This window comes from Lontra canadensis, unplaced genomic scaffold (assembly GCF_010015895.1).
Source record: "Lontra canadensis isolate GAN:19392208 unplaced genomic scaffold, GSC_riverotter_1.0 scaffold3, whole genome shotgun sequence".
Classification (NCBI taxonomy): Eukaryota; Metazoa; Chordata; class Mammalia; order Carnivora; family Mustelidae; genus Lontra; species Lontra canadensis.
Window position 1 is genome coordinate 31,527,406 of NW_022630997.1, and position 20,748 is coordinate 31,548,153.

The following is a 20,748-nucleotide window of genomic DNA, read 5'->3' on the forward strand; positions in this document are numbered from 1 at the left end:
TGGCCAGGGGTGAGGACTAGAGTTTTATTTGAAATCATTAAAAACAAAATTTCACAGCAGCATCTGTGGGTTCAGAAGGACCAGGGGGTAGAGGCTGTGAGGGAGGGAGTGAGGGAGGTGAAGGCATCAGAGGCAGCTTAGGAGGACAAGCCTGTGGGTGGCCAGATGTGGGCGTGGGAACATGGGCAACCCAGGTCACGCTCTGGGCTGGGCACTCCACGTGCCTGGAGGGGGTGGGGTGCAGGGCAGAGGGCTCTTCCTCGGGGTCTCCGTGGCCGACTGGCTTCCCTCTAGTCTCCTCCACTCTTGGCCTGGGAGAGAGAGTGCCCCTCACACACAACCCCAGCTCCACCCCCAGCAGCCACCCCCCCAGACACCCACCCCCCCATCCCCCCACCCCCGCCCAGTGTGATGGGGCTGGGAGTCATCTCTGGCCCTCCACCCTAAGGGAATCATTCATGAGGGAACCTCCCACTCAGGCTGAGGGGGCTGCAGAAGGTCAAGGGGCTGTCCTGAGGGATCTGGGACCCTGGGAGGGAAGCAGCCTTGCCCAGTGTCCTCCGGGAGCCCAGCACTTACCTCCTCAGCCACTTCCTCTTCCCCTGTGGCTGCCTTGTCCTCCTGCGGGGCGGCTGGTTGCTCCACGTCCTCCTGGGAGGGAGCAAAGGGGGACCCAGGGGATGTGGGACCGTGTGGAGTGTGCAGAGGTTCCAGCTGCTCTGTAGCCAGGGCTCATCCACCTGGCCTCAGAGATGAGCAGAAGCCCTCAACACCTTGCTGTGCGTGGAGGGCAGGAGGTGAAGGAAGTGTGAGGACCAGTCAGACCATGGGAGTGACAGAGCCTTGTGTAAAGACCCACAGTGGGGGCTCTGTCCGAGCATGCTGAGGCCTTCTGGGGGCACCAAGTCTCCTGGAGCCCAGCTTTACATGCCCACCCCCCACCTCCCGCCAAGCTACAGCAGAGTCTCTGGGCTGTCCTTGGTTGAGCCTCTGCATTGAGGAGGACTGGGTCGGGGGGTGGGGGGTGCAGTGGGTTGGGGGAGGGCTGTGGCCCTGAAACCTGAGGCCTGACCCACCCTCAGTGTCCCCAAATCACATGATCATACACCCTTGTCTGACTTAGTTCCCAAATAACCCCAGGAGGAGGGATATGCCATCGTTGTTCATACAGCAACCTCCAGGCCAGGGAGGCCAAGTATCCAGCTCAAGGCCTCAGAACTTAAAGCAATGGGACTTGTAGGGATCAGGTTGGGCTTGCTCCAGGCCCATCCTTATACAAGCAGCATCTTTCTCTCTGCCTGCCTCCTGGATGGCCTCTGGGCTGAAGCTGGTCTGGTTGGGCCAGCAGGGATTATACAATCCTCCCCACTTCCTGTCTCCTCCTCCCTTATCCCCAGACAGACACTTGCCTAAGGTGGCAGCTATGGGCAAAACCAGACTGGGTGATCAGGCAGGATCCCGGTCCTAGCACCTACCTTTAGAGGATCCTGCCATGTCCGTGCTACCACTGGGACATCCTTGGTAGACGGGGGCACCAAACTGTTCAGCAAGAGTTGGGGCAGGCTTTTCAAGCAAAGGGTAGGCAGCTCCCTGCCTAGTCCTGCTGCCCCAAGGTGGGTAGACGAGGCCCGCAGAAGGAAAGGGCTGTCGGACAGGCAGTGCCACATCCTTCTATGGTTCACTGGAGGGGCAGTTGTGACTGGTTTTTAGGTGTCACCAGGAAATGTCTTTCTTGGGGCAGCCACCCATACCCTAAGACCTGGGTGGTTCCCTAGGCTCACCGGCCCTCCTTCAAAGCCAAAGAGAAGGGCCCAGGCTCCCTCTCAGAGACGCAGTGGCAGCCTGGCCCTACCCCAGCCGCTTTTGCTGGGAGGGAGGGGCCTGGTGTCTCCCAGAGCACCTGTGGGTCCTGGCCAGGTGATGATGATGATGGAGTCACCTGCCTCTCTGTTGGGTGCTCAGCATGATCCGGGATTAATGGTTTCACGTGGGGCAAGTTCCCTGCAGAATTATACGTTGTCACAGCAAATCGGGCACTCTCACCTCCTCCCATGTCACGGATGAGGTAATGGAGGTCCCCAGGGGTTGAGTAGCTTCCCAAGGTCACACAGCTAGCCAGGGCAGAGCTGGGAGTGAGGACAGGGAGCAGTTGCCTACTCCAAGGACATGGGGACCCTGTATTGGTGCAGAAAGTGGGTGCCTGGGTGGCCCCCTCCCCCCACTTCCCAAAGCAGGGATCCTCATTGCTGAGTGCCTGTACCCAGCCTGTACCTGCCCCCCATATAAACTGGGCTCTCCCCCACCCCAGCTACCTCACACTCTTAACTGCCCTGGGAACTGTGGACTGCCAGGACCAGCCCTGGGACCTTGAACACCTCACGTAACCTCTCTGGGCCTCATTTCCACACCCCATCTCTGGGGATTTGGGGCCCATTAAATGAGTTAGTAAGTGTAAAATGCCTCAAGCAGAGCCTGCTCTGTGGTGGGTGCTGGGACAGCTCACCCCTGGGGCCTCCACCTCCTGGGGGTGCCTGACTGCTCCCGTGCTCTCTGCAGCCGGCCGCCCGGAGCGTGCGCGCACACACGCATACACACACACACACACACACACACATTTGTGCAAACTCACGAAGGCGAAGGGTGCGGTCAGGACCCTCCCTGCTTTGTCACGAGGGGGCGCTGCTTCCCTGCTCCTGCGGCGAGGGGAAGGCAGCCCACCGGGCCCTGCAGGGAGGCGGGCCACCAGGCCTGTGGGTGGTGACTTCACAGCTCCAGCCCGGTGTTTGTGGCCTAGGAGGCTGCCTGTCACCACACGGGGCCCCATGGGGCCCTGCTTTCACAGGTGAAATGTGGTACCTCCCAAATGCTGAGCATCAAGAAGATGTGGTTTGGAGCCTCACTTTCCAGTTGGGCCCCCAAGCTGCCCCCCTCACAAGGGTCATTGGGAGGATCCCAGGCATTAATGGGTGTGAGAAAAACGAAGCACACACATCTTGGGCCTCTAAGTCTCTGCTTCCTTATAGGTCATGAGGCACTGATGCCTCCTCACCAGCCAGCCTCTCTGGGACCCCATCTCACCTTTCGAAGCACTCCAGAGGTGATGGCAATGTTCTCTGCCTCCTCCACCGTCTTGATGGCCACTGTGTTGACACTGGTGACCACGGCTTCGCTCACAGCATTGGCCTGCTCCTTGGTCTTCTCAGCCACTGCAAGAGGACTCCGACTAGCCTTCGTCCTCCTGCCCCCTGCCCCCATGGGCCTGGCCTGCCCAAGTCAGGCTGAGCAGCCCTTTCTCAGAGCGCTCAAAACTCTGGCTCCACTAGAAGCCCCGGGCTGCCCCTTTCTCTGACTCTGGGGAGCCTTGATGCTGATGGGGAAATCAGGAGGCCCACCCTGGGTCTAGCCTCAGGGTCTGGAGGGCTTGGAGCTTTAGCACCAGGTTGCAGTCCCTGGAGGTCCCAGCCCCCATGTCCCCTGGTCCTGGGCTTCTCACCTGAGGTCACACTCTGCACGACATTCTCCTTGGTCTTAGCTCCTGTGGAGGAAATGGAGGCGTCAGCCTACTCCTCCTGGTGTTGCAGGGGTGGGGGTGGGGGTGGGGGGTGGTGAGAGCAAATACAGAACAGCTGGACAAGCCGTGGGGCCAGCAGGGCGCTAGGATGGTGTCCGGGGGCCAGCAGTCCCTTCAAAGGCTGCTTCCGGCTGTGTCTGAAGGAAGGGAATAGATGGGAAGTGGACAGGACAGGGCTGAGAGAGACCATAGGGTCCAGACCCGAGTGGGTGTGGCCGGGGCCTCGGAAGTAGCAACAGGACAGAGCTGAGTCACCGGCTTCTGAGGGGCTGAGGGGGGTGGGGCTGCACAGGATCCTGGGGCTCAGGCTCCTCTCCCCTGCCCCCCACTCTGAACAGGGTGGGGATCTAGGATATGACTGATGAGCACCTGCCCACTCATCCCACAGAGGCTGCAGGCTCAGCATGGCTTCTCATCTGAGTCCAGGGGTGCAAGTGCTGGGCTGGGGGACACTGGGTTGCATCTGTGCACGTGCACATGTGTGTATGTGCACAAACAGGTGTGTCCGAGGGCTGAGTGCCCTCTTGCTGTCTGCCCCAGACACGCTGGGGTCCTGAGGAGGTCAAAGCACATAATGGGGGGCTGAGGGGTTATGTACAGAAGGATGGGGGTGCTCCAGGACCTGGAGACCCTGAGTCAACAGCCAGGTCCTCACCCCACCGAAAATGCCTCCCTGGAGCTAGGGGATAAGGTTGGCCCCCGGAAACTGGGCATCCCTGCCTCCAGCCTCCCAGCTGCTGCACCCTGCCACGCCCTGCTTCGCCCACACTCACCCACATACATGACCCCCTCCTTGGTCTTCTCAGCCGCTTCTGTCACCCCCTGCTTGGTCTTCTCCACGGCGCCCACCACACCCTCCTTGGCGATGGAGAAGCCCTTCTTGAAGACGTCCATGGTGGTGGGCAGGGCAGGGAGGTCGATTCTTGCAGAGAACTGTGGCTGGGGCTGGCAAGAATGCTGCTGCAGCCACCGTCCCTGCCGCCTCTTATTGACGCCCATGAAATATTGATGATGCGGCGGCTGGCTGCTGGGAGCTCGGCCAGCGGGGCGGGGAGGGCCGGGGGAGGGGGCCTGCCCTCACCTTCCCCCAGGGCGGGGCAGCCGGGTCCAGCTCTCCCGGAGCCCGGTTGTTCAGCCCTCTCCTCCTGCCCCCTGCGCTCCAGGGAGGGAGGCTGCAGGGGACTGGACTCGTCCTTATCCATCACTGCCCCTTATTCATCCACTGCCCTGTCCACCCACAGCAGCTGCAGGGGCTGGGGCTCTCGGGCCTGGGGCATCTGGGACAGAAGGGGTCGGGCAGGGGAGGCGCCTTTGCTACCAGCGTCCCAGGTAGGGCAGGGGTCAGAGCCACGCAGGCCTGTCAGGCAGCCGTGGCCAACCTCCCAGACCAGCCTGGGCTGCCTGGTGACTCACCAGCCTCATGGATGCCCCCACCCCCGGGCTCCAGCAAGGGCAGCTGGGGAGCTGGGTCAGAGGAGCGCACAAGGGTTCCCCAGTGCCCCAGGGACCCTAGGACAGCTCCTCTCTCTCCCTGAGCCTCCCCCACCTGCTGGCGCCCACAGCCCCAGGGTGAAAGGTGCTGAGTCGGCATGCAGTGCCCCCCGCTTCCTGGCCACCAGCACGGATGGGCAGCAGGTTCCCTGAGACTGACCCGACCACTTCCTGCAGTCTCCCTTCCACGCTCGGGCTCTTCTAGCTCCCACGGGGTCGTGTGTGGTGGGGCTGCCTCCCTGCGTGTCCCACACCTCCAGTGTCCCTGACCTAAGTCCTTTTGAGGCACAGGAACCAGCCTGAGTTGGCTGCCTCTGTGGGGGAAGGTGGGGGGGGGGGGGGGGATTGGGGTGGGGGGGCCGGACGAGGCTCACCCGGTGGGCCGGCCCAGGCCACTTCCTCTCTTTGTTGTCCCTGTGCTCTCTTTTCCTTCTGAGACTTAACTTGAAGACGACGTCACCCTCACCAGCAGTCTGTGGAGTCACTTGCTGCGGCTGAGCCTGCCCCACTGCCAAGATGATCCTGACACTGCTGCTTGGCCTCGGGGGACCCCTGGGCTGGGGGCTGCTGGGGGCCTCGGCCCAGGCCCCAGGTAGTGGGTTCTCGGATCCACACAATCCAAGGCCACCTGGGGCCTGGGGGGCAGAGGCTGAGGACACCGGCAGGGAACCCAGCAGACGGTAAGGAGGACCTCCACCTTGGGGGAAGTCATGTACAGGATCTGAGTCCCGGCTCAGCCAGAACAAGGTTTCTCAGGACCTCAGTCACCCATCTGTGACATGACCTCATTGTCTACCTGCTGCGCCAGCAGTGAGGCTGAATGAGGTGCCCGGTGCCAGGCTCCTTTCAAAAGGCCACTGCCAGGCAGCCCGGACTGGGCACCGCGGGAAGTTTCCTGCCTGGGCCGTGGCAGGGACTGGACCTGGAGGTTGGGCAGGAGCCTTTCTTGCCACCAACCACTTAGTTGGGGTGATGAGGGGCAGTAGTTCCAGAAGTTTTCAGTTGGCTTGGCACTGGCTCCTGTTCTCTGAAGTAAGTAAACTCACATTCGAGCTTAGGTGAGGCTGGCCTGGCATAAGTCATAGAAGACAGATGCTCCGGGGACTGGATTTTTATCTGAGTGTCCCGGGACTGGTGTGGGTCCTCAGGCTGGCCCTGAGGGACAGGCAGTGAGCAGACAGGGTGCTCTGCTCTATTTCCAGAACAAGGAGGAGGCCATGGCATCTGTGGAGCCCTGCTTTAGTGCCCCTCTGGAAATGGGTAGGATGGTCTTGGGACCAAACCAGGACACCATTTTCCAGCTTTGTATTTGTCCAAGCCTGGGGCCCCCTGCTGATAAGATGCTAGGCCTGTGGGTTCCTCCTCCAGGTCCTCCACGGTCAAGAGCAGCAAGTCCTTTACTGGGTCTGTCTTGGGCTAGTCCTCTTGCCAAGTGTTAGCTCAGCGAATCCTCCCAACAGTTGCAGAGGCTCAGAGAGACTAAGCCGTTGCTGCAAGATCACACAGCTGAGGAGATCCAGAACCACAATCTAAGTCTGAGACAGAGCTCATGCTCTGGTCCCTGAGCCCTCAGAGGCAGCCCCAACCCCCAGATATGCCTCATATGCCTACGGAGCCCCCGACCACTCACACACACACACACACACACACACACACACACGCCAGGCTTGGGGAGTGTGTTTACATGGATCTGGAGGGTGAGAGAGGGCAACTTACACCCACCCAGAGTCTTCCATTTGGCTCTCTGAGATTCACCCTCATGATGGCTTGCAGAATGACTCTGTCTGGGACAGTTCTATACAGCTCTGACGCTTCAAGGTGAATGTGTTTGTTGGACACTTTCCCAAAAGCAGATTTGCCCACGGGGAGGAAAGAATAAGCAAGTGTAGGCCGAGTCTCAGTGAGGTCTGACAAGCGGGGCTGGGGGCCCCATCTCTGCCCCGCCACCAGGTCTCCTCGGCCCTGGGTGGTGCGGGTGATTCTCAGTGAGGGACACCACCCACCCAACTCTGATTTCAGGTCCAAGAACCAAGCCTCCCTTCCCCAAAGCCACTAGCTCCATGCCCCTTTCTTTGGGCTGCCTGTTTCCTTTTGCTAAAAGGAGGCTCAGGGTTCCAGATGGATCGGAAGAAGGTAGGAGACATTCCTCTTTTTCCACACCCCCTTGGCTATGGGGAGGGACTCTTGGGCTGCCCCATGGAGCTCACACATCAATTCCCTGGGGGGTCCCAGTGTGTGCAGAGCACATGCAGGTGTACATACAAGGGCGCTCCAGCCCAGGAATGCCCGGGTCCCAGGGGAACCTGGGGGTTTCCTTCAGGCCTGCTGGGCCTCCTTCCCACGACCCAGAGTTGTGGTCCCCACAGGCCCAGCTCAGGTTGTCAAGGCCTCCGGAGGGGCTGGTGTGAAAGGAAGGAAATTCTGCTCAGTTCCTCGGGCTGATTGCTTCCCGTGCTCTGTGAAGGGAGAGGCGGAAATGCCGTTCCAGCCTCCCTCCTGCAACAGGGGGAAGGGGAGGTGGGGCCCCGCAGTATCAGGGATAAGCCTCATGGACCCTCAGCCCCTGGCTGCCAGAACCAGGCCTCCCAGCCTGCATTTGCCCCACACACCTGTCTCTACCAGGCCCTGGGAGGCCCTGGACATGGGCCCAGGTGAGACTCTTTACAAGGAGAAGTTAGAACAATTTGGTGCCAGATGCCTGGTCCCAGGGTGGAGGTGGGACCTGGATGGTACTTCCCATGGCTCTGGGACCCCCAGCAACGTGTGTATTTGGACTCCGTGGGGAGGAGGCTCTTTTGATGCTCCCTAGTTTTGGTGGGAGTGGGATGGAACAGAAGTCTGGGCTGTGGGCTCCTCTGAGCCAGCACATGCTCCCCCTGCAGGACGGAGCCTGTGATGGGGACCAAGCTGAGCCCTGGGCAAGGTGCCTGTCTTCACATTGCGGTGACAGCTCTCTCCACGCTGTGAGGCTCAGAGGGATGGGGACACCACCCAGCTCCTAAGTGACAGGTCAGAGCATCCACTGGACTGCAAATCTCAGGTGCCTGCTGGCCTGTCTGCCCGAGATGGGTGGTAGTGGTAGGAGAGGGAGCTCCCGGCCATCTATCGGCCCTGCCCGCCAGCATCAGCTTCTTCTGGCCCACCTGCCAGCAACGTCTGTGATTTGTTGCAGCTGAGTGCTCCTGGCCCAGAGGAGTTAAGCACATGGCTGGAGGTCACTCAGGAGCCGGGAGGAACCCAGGCCACAGGTCACGGCCATGGCAGCACTTCCTGCACCTGCTCCCGCTCTCAGAAGCACAGGGCCCTGGGCAAACTCAGGGAACCCCCACTCTGGACACTGAGTGGGCCTCAGGCTCCTCTGCCAAAGTCCCTTTCCAGCTCAAAGACAAAGCCCTGCAAAATTCTCCCCTGCGGTGGTCATATTCAAGGCTGCATTCAAAGTCTCAGAAAGCAAGGATGCCAAGGACACGCTCTCCTTCCCCAGGAAGATGGAAGGGGCGGGCAGAGGTGGGCTTCACTGGCACTGAAGTGTCCCTGTGGACAGTGGCAGCAGCACATCCATCATTCAGGAGGCTCCAGCAAACAGCCCTTTCCCTGCTAGAAGCTAGCTCAGCCTCCCCCACAGTCCCTCCCTCAGTCCCAAGGGAGAGGCCAGAAGTGGGAATCTTCTCCACATTTCCAGGACTGGGGAAGGGGAAGGTCCTTGCTCAAGGTCACCCTGAATCCAGGAAGGGGAACAGGAGGGATGAGACCCAGGTTTCCGAGCTCCCATTAAAAGCTCCAGAGGAGTCAGCAGACACTTTCCTGACTGGGGCAAAGCCTCAGGTGGGGGCCATGTCAGAGGTCCAGGGCAGCCCAAACCCAGCTGGAGGATCCCCACACTCATTTCTAGGCTGGCCCAGGAGAGGAGGGTGCAAAGAGCGCGGGGTGAGAACAATGGGCGCTTCGGCGAGCCGGGCTGGGGGTTCAGGCTCAGAGGGCTAGCAGTGCAGCTGCCAGGAGCTGGAGGAAACCAAAGCAAAGGTCAGGAATGTTCCCAGGGCTTCTGGGCCAGCAGCCTGTACTATGCCAAGGGGACAGGGCTGCCAAAGGAGGGGGAGCATGGGCAGGGAGAACAGTTGGAGCCTGAGGTTTGGGCAGGTCAAGAGAGAAAGTTCCTGGGCAGGAAGGGTGGGCGGTACTGTTTCCGGTTCCAGGAGCTCGAGGTGGAAAGTCCCAGTCACTGCCTGGCAGTCTGGACCAGACCCAGCTCGCCTGGGCACAGGGCTTCTGGACCCTCCGCAGCAGTTCAGAGGGTGAGCAATGAACAGAACTTTGCTTTGAGTGGGTGTTTCTCAATGTCAGCACTACTGGCATTTGGAACTGGCTAATTCTTGGCTGTGGGGGTGCCGGGCCATGCTGTGTGCATTGCGAGGTGTTCCGCAGCTTCCTTGGTCTCTGCCCACTAGATGCCAAGTTCACGGGCGTCTTCCCCATGGAGGAAGTCCATTTGCCTCCCCACCCTGAGAACACCAGTTTAGAGAAACCCTTTTCTCCAGGCCCAAGACCATGTTCCAGCATTTCCATGGGGCCCAGGGTGGGGGTGGGGTGGATGCTGGAGTTTCTGGTTCTGGAACAGTCTGTGCAGGTGGCTGTCTCACCCGTGGTCCCTAAACTCTGGGCCCAGCACTTTCACCGTCACTCTTTCTGTGTTGAGCGAACATTCTTTGCCTAAAATCAGAGCCAACTCCATGGGCATGTGACCTGAGCGATCACACAGGGCATGCCTACAGAAGTGCCCCACACTTGGTTTAATCTCTATTGTTGTCCCGCATTTTTATTTTGCACTGGACACTACAAATTATGTAGTCAGTCTCGTGTAAAATATTTACTCTCTATCCCTTTACGGAAAAACTGTGCCGACCCTCTAGGTTAGAGTCAAACCCTCTGCAATGTTGGCTGAGACAGTCAGAAGCCCCTTCCCCAAAGGCAATGACTTTTAACTCTTTAGGTGAATCTTTTGGCATTTACCTCTGCATCTCTAACTAACATGTTTATATTGCTGCTTCTTGGGAAGTAGCATTATCTTTGGTTCAGCTCTCATTCCCACTCCATACCCCAATCCCAGCATGCATGCACAGGCATGCAAGAAGGCATGCACGAGCATACATGTGCACACATGCACACTACCCCTCCATCATCCTCCCATATTATCATTTTGAGTATTTACATTTATACGACTACATATGCTACTCAGAGTGGAGACCTGAAAAAAACTATGAATCCTTCCCCCCGCCCCCCCCGCCCACATTTCATATTTTTGGTCTTCCCTGGAAAACTGTGTTCATTTTCTTTGTTCCTCGTGTCTCTGTCACGACTCAATCCCGAATTCTTGGCCACTTGTCCACACCTGCTCTCCCCTTTTATCCATGTCAGGCGCTTGACCACCTGTGTCTTCTCAGTGATACTGCTCTCAGAGTTCCAGCTGTGCTCCAGTCTGGACACTGGCCCCACACCCACTGCCCATCACTGTACTGGGCTCTCCCTCTCGAATCCCCCCTGGAACTCCTCCTGTCTCCTGAGGCCGTGCTTTCCTCGTTCTTGGTTCTCTGGCTCATGTTGGTGGAGGACCTCTGGCATGATGGTGCTCTGTCCTGGGCTGTGACTTAGGATGACCCACAGAGCTTGAAAATGCTGATGCCCAGGCCACAATCCCAGAGATGCTTGCTTCCCTGACCCAGAGTGGAGCCCAGAGGCTCTTCTTTATAAAGTGCTACACAGTGGTTTTGATAAGATTTGATGGCAAGGTTGCAAACCACTACTCAAGTAGTTTCCTGATGAGGGGACTGAGGGGGGGCAAGGTTTTGAAACCTGATTTATTGAAAATGTCTTTATTTTGTGCTCTTCACTTTGATAGACAGTTAGGCTGGGTATAGGATTCTAAATTGGAAATATTTTCCTCTATTTTTTTTTAAGGTTGTATTTATTTATTTATTTATTTGAGAAAGAGAGAGAGTGTGTGTGTGAGCCAGGGGAGGGGCAGAGCGAGAAGGAGAGGGACAAGCAGACTCCACGCAGAGCATGGAGCCCAATACAGGGCTTGATCTCATGCTGAGATCATGACCTGAGCTGAAACCAAGAGTCAGACTCTTGGTTTAACTGAGTTAACTGACCGAGTTAACTGACTGAGCCACCCAGGTGCCCATTCCATATTTTGAAGGCAGTTCTTCACTGTGTCCTAGTTTCCAGTGTTCCTGTTGAGGGGTTCAAGGCCATTCTAAGTGCTGATGTGTGTATGTGTGTGTCTTGATTTTTCTCTCTAGAAATTATAGAATTATCTTCATTTCCAGGGTTCTAAAATTTCATGATGACCTTGAGTTTATTTTCATATTATGGGCCCTTTGAATCTGAAGGTTCAAGCCCTTCACTTCTGTAATATTTGCTTTTTTTTTTTTTTAATCAATGATTTCCTTGCTCTGTTCTCTTTCTGGAATTCCTATTGTTCGGATGTTAGATTTCCAGGATCTGTTTTTCTAATCTTTCCCCTCCAGGTTTCTCTTTCTCTCTTAGCTCTTTTAGGAAAATTTCTTTAACTTCACCTCACATTTCTATCAAATATCTTTTGCATTTCTACTGTTACGGTTTTAATTTCCAAGGGTCCTTTTTGTTCTCTGAATGTTCTTCTATTTTTAAAATAGCTTCCTGTTCTTTCTTGGATGCAGTAACTTCTCTTATAGATCTGGGATTATTAACACAAATTTGAGGGACTTCTCTTCTCTGCATAATATTGGTTTTGTCCAAGTTGATATTTTTTTCCAATTGCTTGTTTTTGACCTCCCTCTTTTGTACTACAGATTTTTCTCAGGAGTCATCTTGGACATCGGCCCACTTGAGAGTAGACAGACTAAGAAGCTGGTTGGAAGCTGGGTGTGTGGATGGGGCTTTCTGACGTGTTTTTTCATAATATGAAAATATGCTGGGCTATTTTACTGGGGGAGCCCCTGATGTTATTGTTTTTTAGGTCTTTCCTCTTGAGTGGGGTCATTCTCCTGATGAGTTTTTTCAGTCTGCTACCAAGAGGGTAAAAGCTGGTCATCAGGCTTTTGGGAGCCAAGTAGGAAATCAGGCTGGGGGAAAGAGGGTCTCAGCTTTCAAAACAGATATGGTCACTCAATCTCCCTCAGTCCTTCCCCCGCCCTACCCCAATCCCTGTGTGCCTGGTGACCCCAGGACAGAGACCAGCTCCAGAGAATAAAATCCCAGCCCAATAGCCACTCCATCTCCAAGGTCCCTGAACACAGCCTCCTAATACCTGACAAGTGTGGCCATTCCTCTACACACCTACCACCGTCACCCATGGAACCTGCCAGCATCTTCCATCTAGATCCCTGACACAGTCACCTATACCTTGCCATTTCTTGACCTTTTTGTACCCAAGAACCAGGGTAGCTCTGTCATGTCACTTCCCTGCTCAAACCCCCTCCCCAAAACTTTCCCTGCTTTCAGGACACGGTCCAGCTCCTTGTCTGGCATCAAGCCTCCACAGCCTGGCTTATCCTTACCTCTGCACCCCCTTCTCTAACCCAATCCGTGCATTTCAGTGGGCCATACACCACCGTCACAGCTCCTGGCACCAAATTATCACCTCCTTCTGAAAGTCTCCCCAGGTCCTAGCACCTTCCACACCCTCTGAGATGGCCTGTTTTCCTGGGGACCCTGGAGGGAAGATCTGTTTCTCCATATTGGCCCTGAGTGCTGCTGAGCATTAGCCCAGCACCCAGCACCCAAGAGATGCTGAGCTGAGCTGAGCCCTGGAGGTCATTGCCACTTGCAACTCTGTAGAGCTCCATTCTCAGAGCCAATTACCCGGCAAAGGACCCTCTGACCTATTCTGCTGAGCCCATCAAGCCTGCCACTGGACCAGCGAGCTGGGGCTGTGCCAGCCATGAGCACCCCTGCTCCTGGGGATTTCTGCAACCACATGCACTGGTACAGGGCAGAGGTGGGAGAGGCTACCTCTCAGGTGTTCAGGATGCTGGTTGTGATCCCAAACCACCCTGTAGGACCTTTACCAGAGAAGGGACTTCTCAGCTCCGCTGCTTTCTTCCACACTGCTGGAAAGTCCATTTCCATAATGGCCATAATGGGAAGTGGCCAGGGAGCAGGTGCCGTCCCCGCAGCCTGGTCTGTGGTGAGGAAAGGCGTGGGTGGTGATGCGGCAGGCCAGCAGTGTTCGGTGAGACTTGTCAGGACCCAGACCCTTGATACTCATCCACTCACCTGGAGGAGGGTGTTATAATCTCCATCTGAGCAATGGGGAAGGGGGGCCTCCCTAAGTGCCTCATGCAAGATCACACAGCCAGAGTGTGAAAGATTCGAACCCAGGACCCTCCAGCCCCGGCAGTACTATCCTGCTTTGCTGGCACTGAGAGGAACAGTGAGAGCCTTTCCTGGCTCTGTGGGTGATTTTGCTGTGTGATTTCCGGGGTGCTCCTCAGCCTCTCTGGGCTGATCCCTGTTTGAGGGGCTTCGTGGAAGGCAGTGGAGCAGGAGTCCTTACAGGCGGTTTTGTGGAGCTCTACTCCTGGAATCAGGGATGAATAATACAGAGTGCTCCCCTCTCAGGCTAATGGATTCCAGAATCCCCGGCGTTGGGTGGTGCAGGGAGGTGGGGGTGGTTGGGGGGGAGGAGGGCACCAGCACACAGCTGACCTCCAGGAAGGGTCCTATGGGACTTGGGTGTGGCTCAGCAGCCCTCTCCTCTGGCTTGTTCTTCCAGGAACTGGTGCCCTTACCAGAAGTCCCGGCTGGTCACCTTTGTAGCTACTTGCAAAACAGAGAAATTCCTCGTCCACTCACAGCAGCCATGCCCACAGGGGACTCCGGACTGCCAGAAGGTCAAAGTCATGTGAGTGGGGGCAGGATGGGGCAAGGCGGACCATCCAACTGAGGCTGACGCTGGCTTACCCTGGAGTCACTGAGGTGGCCCCTTTCTCCCCAGGTATCGTGTGGCACACAAGCCAGTCTACCAGGTCAAGCAGAAGGTGCTGGCCTCCGTGGCCTGGAGGTGCTGCCCAGGCTTTGCAGGCCCTGACTGCCAGCATCATGGTAGGGCTCCCTGGGGCTCCCTCCCCTCCAACCTCTGACCCCAGAGGTCAGGCCATTCCTCTGACTTGTGGGGTCAACATCTGTTGCCTCCTCTCCGCAGATCCCACGGCAATCCCTGAGCCTGAAGATCTAGGTGATGGCCTCCAGGAGCCTTGGGATGGGCCAGTCGGCTTTGAACCTGGTATGCTGCTTCCCCAGAAGGTGCAGGAAGGGCAGGCAGGCAGAAAGAACCCAAGTGCCCAGGTCCCTTCTCCTCTGTTAGGGTGGTGCCATTTCGGGAAAACTCTGTGCCCAGAATCAGCAGGGGCCCTTCTGTGGCTCTGTATCAGCCTACCCCAACACCAAGGAGGCAAGAGTCACAGGATCCTCCATTACTACCTGCAGGCTAAGCCCACACACCGTTTTCCTTGACTCCATTTTCTGGGAAAGACAGCTTCATCTCGCATCTTCCCTGCCCCTTAAATGGCACAAGATCTCATGGCCTGGAAGAATGTTTCCCACATGCATCCTACCAACGTCAGGAAGTTATACTACCCTTGGTCTAGAGTCAGCACAGAACCTAAGAGAACCATTTGGGAGGGCTTTCAAGGTTGGGCCACATCTGGGAAGGTGAATGAGTTTCATCACGTGGTGAACTCCTACCTTTTGACAAGGGCTGCCTTGAATGATGAGAGGCCAAGTCCACACAGCGGAGGAGGAAAGTGTGCCGTGATTGATTAGTCGTGTCTGCCATAAGTGCTAGAGTGAGGGTGAGGGCTCATGTGCCATGCATTTCCCCTTCCAGAGCTAAAGGCTGCTAAGCTCCTGCTCAGAGGACATCAGCACACACCTCCTTGATATTTCCAGCTGAATCTGGGGATTTCTTTCTCTGTAGCTCCTGATCTGCCCAGGCCTGGGGAGTTAGACCTCAACTCGTATCTCTCATGTGTCTTCAGGCCAGCCGGCTGCAGAGCTCAGAAGCACTATGGGGCAGCAGGAACATCTGCTGGGAGATCTCCAGAATGATATCCATCAGGTAGAAGACGGCCTCTCAGGCCTTTGGAAGGCCCTGGCAAGCAACCTCACAGCTGCCACGATCGAAGCAAATCAGACCGAGTCTGGTGAGTGGCAGGTTCCAGGAAGAGCCTGCTTATATCCAAGGGGATAAGAGGAAGGCCCTAATCTCAGAGGGCCACCCCCCACCCCACCACCCAGTCACCCACCACCCACCCACAATCCTCCCCCGGGGAGGGTTGTCTGCTCCTGCAGAGCTTGTGTAAGAGCGTGTCTCTGTTGCAGAGGTGCCTGGCGGATCCTTGGAGCAAATTCTACTGCCCCACCTGAATGCCTTCCTGCAGGAGCATTTCAGCCCTATTTGGAGGAGCCTTAATCAAAGCCTGCAGGGCCTCTCCCAAGCAATGAGAAACCTGTCTCTTGATGTGGAGGCCAACCAACAGGCCATCAAGGGGGTCCGGGAGAGCACGGTAGCCAGGACTGACTTCCAGGAGCTGGGTACCAAATTCGAGAGCAAGGTCCAGGAGAATGCCCAGAAAGTGGGGCAGCTGCGGCAGGATGTGGAGGAACGCATGCACGCCCAGCACCTCTCCCTGCAGCAGTCCCTCTCCCAAGTCGAGGCAGACGTGGACGCCAAGCTGAAGAGGTGCCTCAAGGCCCCGGAGCCCGTGGGGGCCAACGGCAGCCTCGTCCCAGCAGCAGCAGGGGCAGGGGCCAGGCCAGAGCCCGAGAGCCTGCAGGCCAGGTTGGGCCAACTGCAGAGGAACCTGTCGGCGCTGCACGCGGCAGCCGGCCACAGGGAGGAGGAGTTACAGAGCACCCTGGCCGACATGAGGGCCACCCTGGCACAGCACGTGGATGAGATCAAGGAGCTCTACTCGGAGTCTGACGAGACCTTCGATCAGATCAGCAAGGTGGAGCGGCAGCTGGAGGAGCTACAGGTGAACCACACGGCGCTGCGCGAGCTGCGCGTGATCCTGATGGAGAAGTCGCTGATCATGGAGGAGAACAAGGAGGAGATCGAGCGGCAGCTCCTGGAGCTCAACCTCACCCTCCAGCACCTGCAGGGCGGCCACGCTGACCTCATCAAGTACGTCAAGGACTGCAACTGCCAGAAGCTCTACTTCGACCTGGACGTCATCCGCGAGGGCCAGCGGGACACCACGCGCGCTCTGGAGGAGGCGCAGGTGAGCCTGGACGAGCGGCACGAGCGCGACGGCTCGTCGCTGCAGGCCCTGAGCGGCACGGTAGCCGCGCTGTCGCAGGCGGTGGACGCGCAGAGGGCGGAGGGCGAGCGGGCGCGGGCGGACGGGGCGAGGCTGCGGAGCCAGATGCGGGCTCTGGCCGGCGAGGCGAGCGCGCTGCGGACGGCGCACGGGGAGATGCGGGCCGAGGTGGGCCAGCTGCACAGCTACTTCACGGCCCTGCTGGACGACGCGCTGCGTCACGAGGCCGTACTGGCCGCCCTTTTTGGGGAGGAGGTGATGGAGCAGATGGCGGAGGAGGCGCCCGACCCGCTGCCTCTGAGCTACGAGCAGATCCGCGCCAGCCTGCTGGACGCAGCCACCGGGCTGCAGGAGCAGGCGCTTGCCTGGGACGCGTTGGCCGCGCGGGTGGCGGCCGTGGAGCGGGCGGCAGGGGCCGGCGGGCCCACCCCGGCGGGGCTGGCGCGGGAGCTGGAGCGCCTGGACTCCGACCTGCGGCGGGTGGGCCGGTGCTGCGAGGCTTCGGGGGTCTCCTCCCTCAACCGCTCCCTTGAGGGCCTCCACGAGGCATTGGCCACCGCCCAGCGCGACTGGGAGCAGCACCGGCGCCTCTTCCACGGCCTCTTCGGAAACTTCCAAGGGCTTGTGGCTTCCAACATCAGCCTGGACCTGGGGAAGCTGCAGACCATGCTGAGCAGGAAAGGGAAGAAGCAGAAGGGCCTGGAAGCTCCCCGGAGGAGGGACAGGAAGCAAGCTGAGACTTGGGCGGATGAGCCTGTCCAGGGGCCGGTGCTTGGGGAGGCAGGTGAGTTCCCCAGCGGAGGCCGTGGGGGTGCGGGGTGGGGGTGAGGGTCTGGATCGGGGTTCAGCTGGGTGAGTCTGGGAGGACAGGGCTGTCTGCAAGCAGCTCTTCCCCTCCGAGAAGGCAGAAGGCAAGGTGAAAGAGAACGGGGTGACCAAGGGTCAGCACTACTCAGGCCCAGCTTTGCTCTGATCCCCCTTCCTTATCTCTTGCTTATACCTGAAGTGTAAGCAAATGTCAGTGAGCAGGCAGAGGCCCACCATGAGATGTTTGAGGCTCGGGACACACCCCTGGCTGCCAGTGTGCCTGCAGAGCCTGCGGAGGAAAGCCTCCCTTTCCTGCAGGCCGCAGCCTCCAGTTCCTCCATCTTAGCTCTTCCTCTCCACCCTACTTCACCCCCTGTCTTTAATCGGCTCCCCTGTATACAGTATGTGAACGGGGGCTGGTGTCATCGGCCATGGGGAGGACCCCACAAGAGGGGAATCCAGGGGAAGACCTTGGGCCCTGAAGGGAGCTCTTTGTGCTGACATAGTCGACCCCTCTTGCTGCTCCACGCCAGGTCCCTGCAGTACCTGTCTTGGGCTTTGCCGTGTTGAGTCGTCTTAACAACATGGGAGAACCACTACCTCCATCAAAGGGTTGCTATGAAGACTAACAGACACATTTACCAAGTACCTGACATAAGGTCTAACATTTAGTAGAAACCAGTCAGTGCTTTCCCGTTTCCCCAGCATTTTCAGGGCCGAGGCTCTGTCTGTCTGCACTAACTCTTCCATCTTTTTTCCTTCTGCAAGTGATGCAAGGCCCCAACTGCCTGATGGTTAAGGTATCTGAGTGTACCACTGCAGTGTTTTGTTATTTCAAAAAATTTTCCCCTTAAAAATAAAAATTCCCGCTGATTTTTCTTGTAGAAGGGCCATAGGTCTTGAGTTTGTGCCCTGCAGGGTGGCGCACTCTCAGTTTACCTGCTAGCAAATCAGTGAAGCGCAGCGCGTGAGCCTTCTGAGGGGCCGGTGGGCTGGGGCTGGTAGGGTCTGCCTGCGGGCTGGCGGGAGGCAACCGGTGGAGAGAGAGCCAAGTACCAGCAGAGGGCGCGCTGGGCAGGCATCCCTTGGGCTGGGCGAGCGCCCCACCTCCTGGCTGCTGGGGGAACTGCAGAGCCAGCCGCCGGCCTTGGACAGGACACACTCTTACTACAAATGGGAAAGCTATTTAACACTCCAGTTCTCAGAAAAATCTTCCAGAACTAAAGAAGAGCAAAATTTTGACACTCACAAGTCTATTTCTGGACCGGGAGCCAAAGAGCTGGGGCTCTAGGTGGGATTAAGGCACAAATCACAATGCAAATTGCCCCTCCTTTAGGCCTTGCTTGGTTTTATCCCCTAAGAAACGGGGAGTTTGGTCTCAACCAAGGGACACAGAGAGAGAGATACAGAGAGACACACAGAGAGTTGAGGGAGCACATGTGAAACATGACCTCATCAGTGCCAAGGCCAGTGTCATGGGCAGAACCGCCCTGGGACTCACCCTTCCCATTTCCTAGCTCTGTCCCACCCCACCCCCACCCCCACCCTGAGAGTCATGGCCAGGCAACGGGGTTGGCTCCTTCCTCACTGTACACTCACCATCTACATGGAAAGGCTTAGTCTGCCTCCATGCCTCCTGGTGGGCCCCCCACCTGTGTTCTCTTGGTCTTGCTTGTCCTCCTATGGCTGGCTAAAATGCTTCTGTATGTGGGAAGAACACCAGAAACCAGGAGGTCCAAGGACAGCTCCCAGTGTGGTCATTTATGATGAGCAAGCTTTCCCTTTCTGGGTTGGTTTCTCCATCCATAACCCCAGGAGTGTGTGCAACAGTTTGAAAGCATTAAGATGACCAGCTTGAAGAGCCTTCCTGTCTGGGCCCACCTGCTCTCCTCCCTCTAAGGTCCTGTGCCAGACATCCAGTAGGAAGGATCCTTCGGTGTTCTTTCATTCTCTCACCAGTGTTCGCATTATTACCTGGAGGATAGGTAGTATCTTCTCTCTTGCCCTTGCGTAGCTTAAGATCCCCAGTAGGTGGCAGGGGTGTGGGAGTCAGAGACCTGGGTTCCTGCCCCTCCTTGCCATGGGCAAGCCACACAGCTTTGGAGAAGTTAAGCACTCAGGACTCAAGGTTTCCTCAGAGGAGGGGCACTTACCTCCCAGGATGTTGGCAGGAAAAGGGAACAAATGAGAAAGTACTTTTGAAAAATGTACACTCTTAGAGATGACAGATTTGTATCTCCCTTCCTCTCAGTGGCCCGGGGAGTGTGGGCCAGTTGGCTCCCACCCTCTGAGGCTGCTCTCAGGAATACCTAGGTTATCTGGAAATAGTGACCTATTCCTACTGTTCATAAGGTATGAGAAAGGCAGATCTCAGGGTTTGATTTCCCATCCAGCGGAGCGAGAGACCGTCACTGAGCACTTTCCTCCTCATTCCAGGCTCCCCTGTGGCCTTCTATGCCGGCTTTTCAGAGGGCACAGCCTCGCTGCAGACCGTGAAGTTCAACGCTACTTACATCAACATCGGCAGCAGCTACTTCCCAGAACACGGCTACTTCCGAGCCCCTGAGCGTGGAGTCTATCTGTTCGCAGTGAGCGTTGAATTTGGCCCAGGGCCGGGCACCGGGCAGCTGGTGTTTGGAGGTCACCATCAGACCCCTGTCAGTTCCACCGAGGAGCGGAGGGGTGGAAGCACGGCCACGACCTTCACTATGGCCGAGCTGCAGAAAGGCGAGAGAGTGTGGTTTGAGTTAACCCAGGGATCAATCATCAAGAGAAACCCACCGGGCACAGCATTCGGGGGATTCCTGATGTTTAAGACCTGAACGCCAGGCACAGCCCTGACCAGATGTCGTGGACTCGCCCAGTTCTCCTTGGCCTGGAGCTCTGGCCAGGGTTGGTCTGGAGACCATCCAGTTGGTCTAGTTCTTCCTGGAAAACTTCTGCAAAGACAATGCAGTATATGTGGCCTTCCTCTAGATGCCCTGAGTTTGGCTATTTCTTAATGACAAGAAGAACTGGAATGCTTCTGTCTGGGCAGGACCTGGCCCTGGGAAGCGTGAGCCTGAGCTTGGTGTGCCTTCTGACGCAGTATGGTGTCGTGCACTCCAGATCCTCACCACAGCCCGGGTCCTACAGCTTCTCTGGTGTGTTGCTCCTCCTGTGGTTGGAAACTTTAGACCTTTCTCCCACCTCTTCTCCCTAATCTTATTCTAGAAAAGTATTCCTCCCTGGAAGGAGTATGCTTAAAATAGAGGTGACATTTTGGATACTGTTGGAAACCAGTCTCTACCCACGCCAGGGCAGTAGGAGAAAACCGACCTATTTGGCCTCTCTTAGAAATAGGGACAAGGGCCTCGTTGAGTTAACCAAAGGAAACAAAATTGTACTTCCTTCAGTTTTGGCCCTTCTTTGAATTTATCTGTAACTTCACTTATTTTTTTCCTTGCCTCCGCAAGACAAGGGCCAAGACATGCCAGACAAGAACTAAAACGTGTACAGCCTTCAACTTTTTTACTTCCTCCCATTCGCTGATGACCATCCTTATTCTTATTAGCATCTCTCACCAGGAAGGAG

At 57.1% G+C, this 20,748-nt stretch overlaps 2 protein-coding genes across 3 annotated transcripts; one reads left to right on the forward strand and one right to left on the reverse strand.

The window, feature by feature from the left end:
- On the reverse strand, positions 1-4,606 carry SNCG (synuclein gamma). Its single transcript, XM_032838271.1, has 5 exons — positions 4,345-4,606; positions 3,494-3,535; positions 3,079-3,206; positions 580-651; positions 1-311 (listed from the first exon to the last, which is right to left on the reverse strand). The coding sequence occupies exons 1-5, from the start codon at positions 4,568-4,570 to the stop codon at positions 291-293; spliced, it is 489 nt and encodes a 162-aa protein (XP_032694162.1). The 5' UTR covers positions 4,571-4,606; the 3' UTR covers positions 1-290.
- Positions 4,607-5,485: 879 nt separating this feature from the next.
- On the forward strand, positions 5,486-20,596 carry MMRN2 (multimerin 2). Of its 2 annotated transcripts, none has more exons than XM_032838290.1 (7): positions 5,486-5,742; positions 13,821-13,949; positions 14,043-14,149; positions 14,250-14,330; positions 15,085-15,249; positions 15,428-17,152; positions 19,612-20,596. In XM_032838290.1, exons 1-7 carry the CDS (start codon positions 5,579-5,581, stop codon positions 19,995-19,997), a joined length of 2,757 nt encoding a protein of 918 aa, XP_032694181.1. In that variant the 5' UTR covers positions 5,486-5,578; the 3' UTR covers positions 19,998-20,596. The 2 variants fall into 2 exon arrangements, with proteins under 2 accessions (XP_032694181.1, XP_032694174.1); XM_032838283.1 differs by lacking the exon at positions 5,486-5,742 and adding an exon at positions 9,022-9,357.
- The last annotated feature ends 152 nt before the right edge of the window (positions 20,597-20,748 follow it).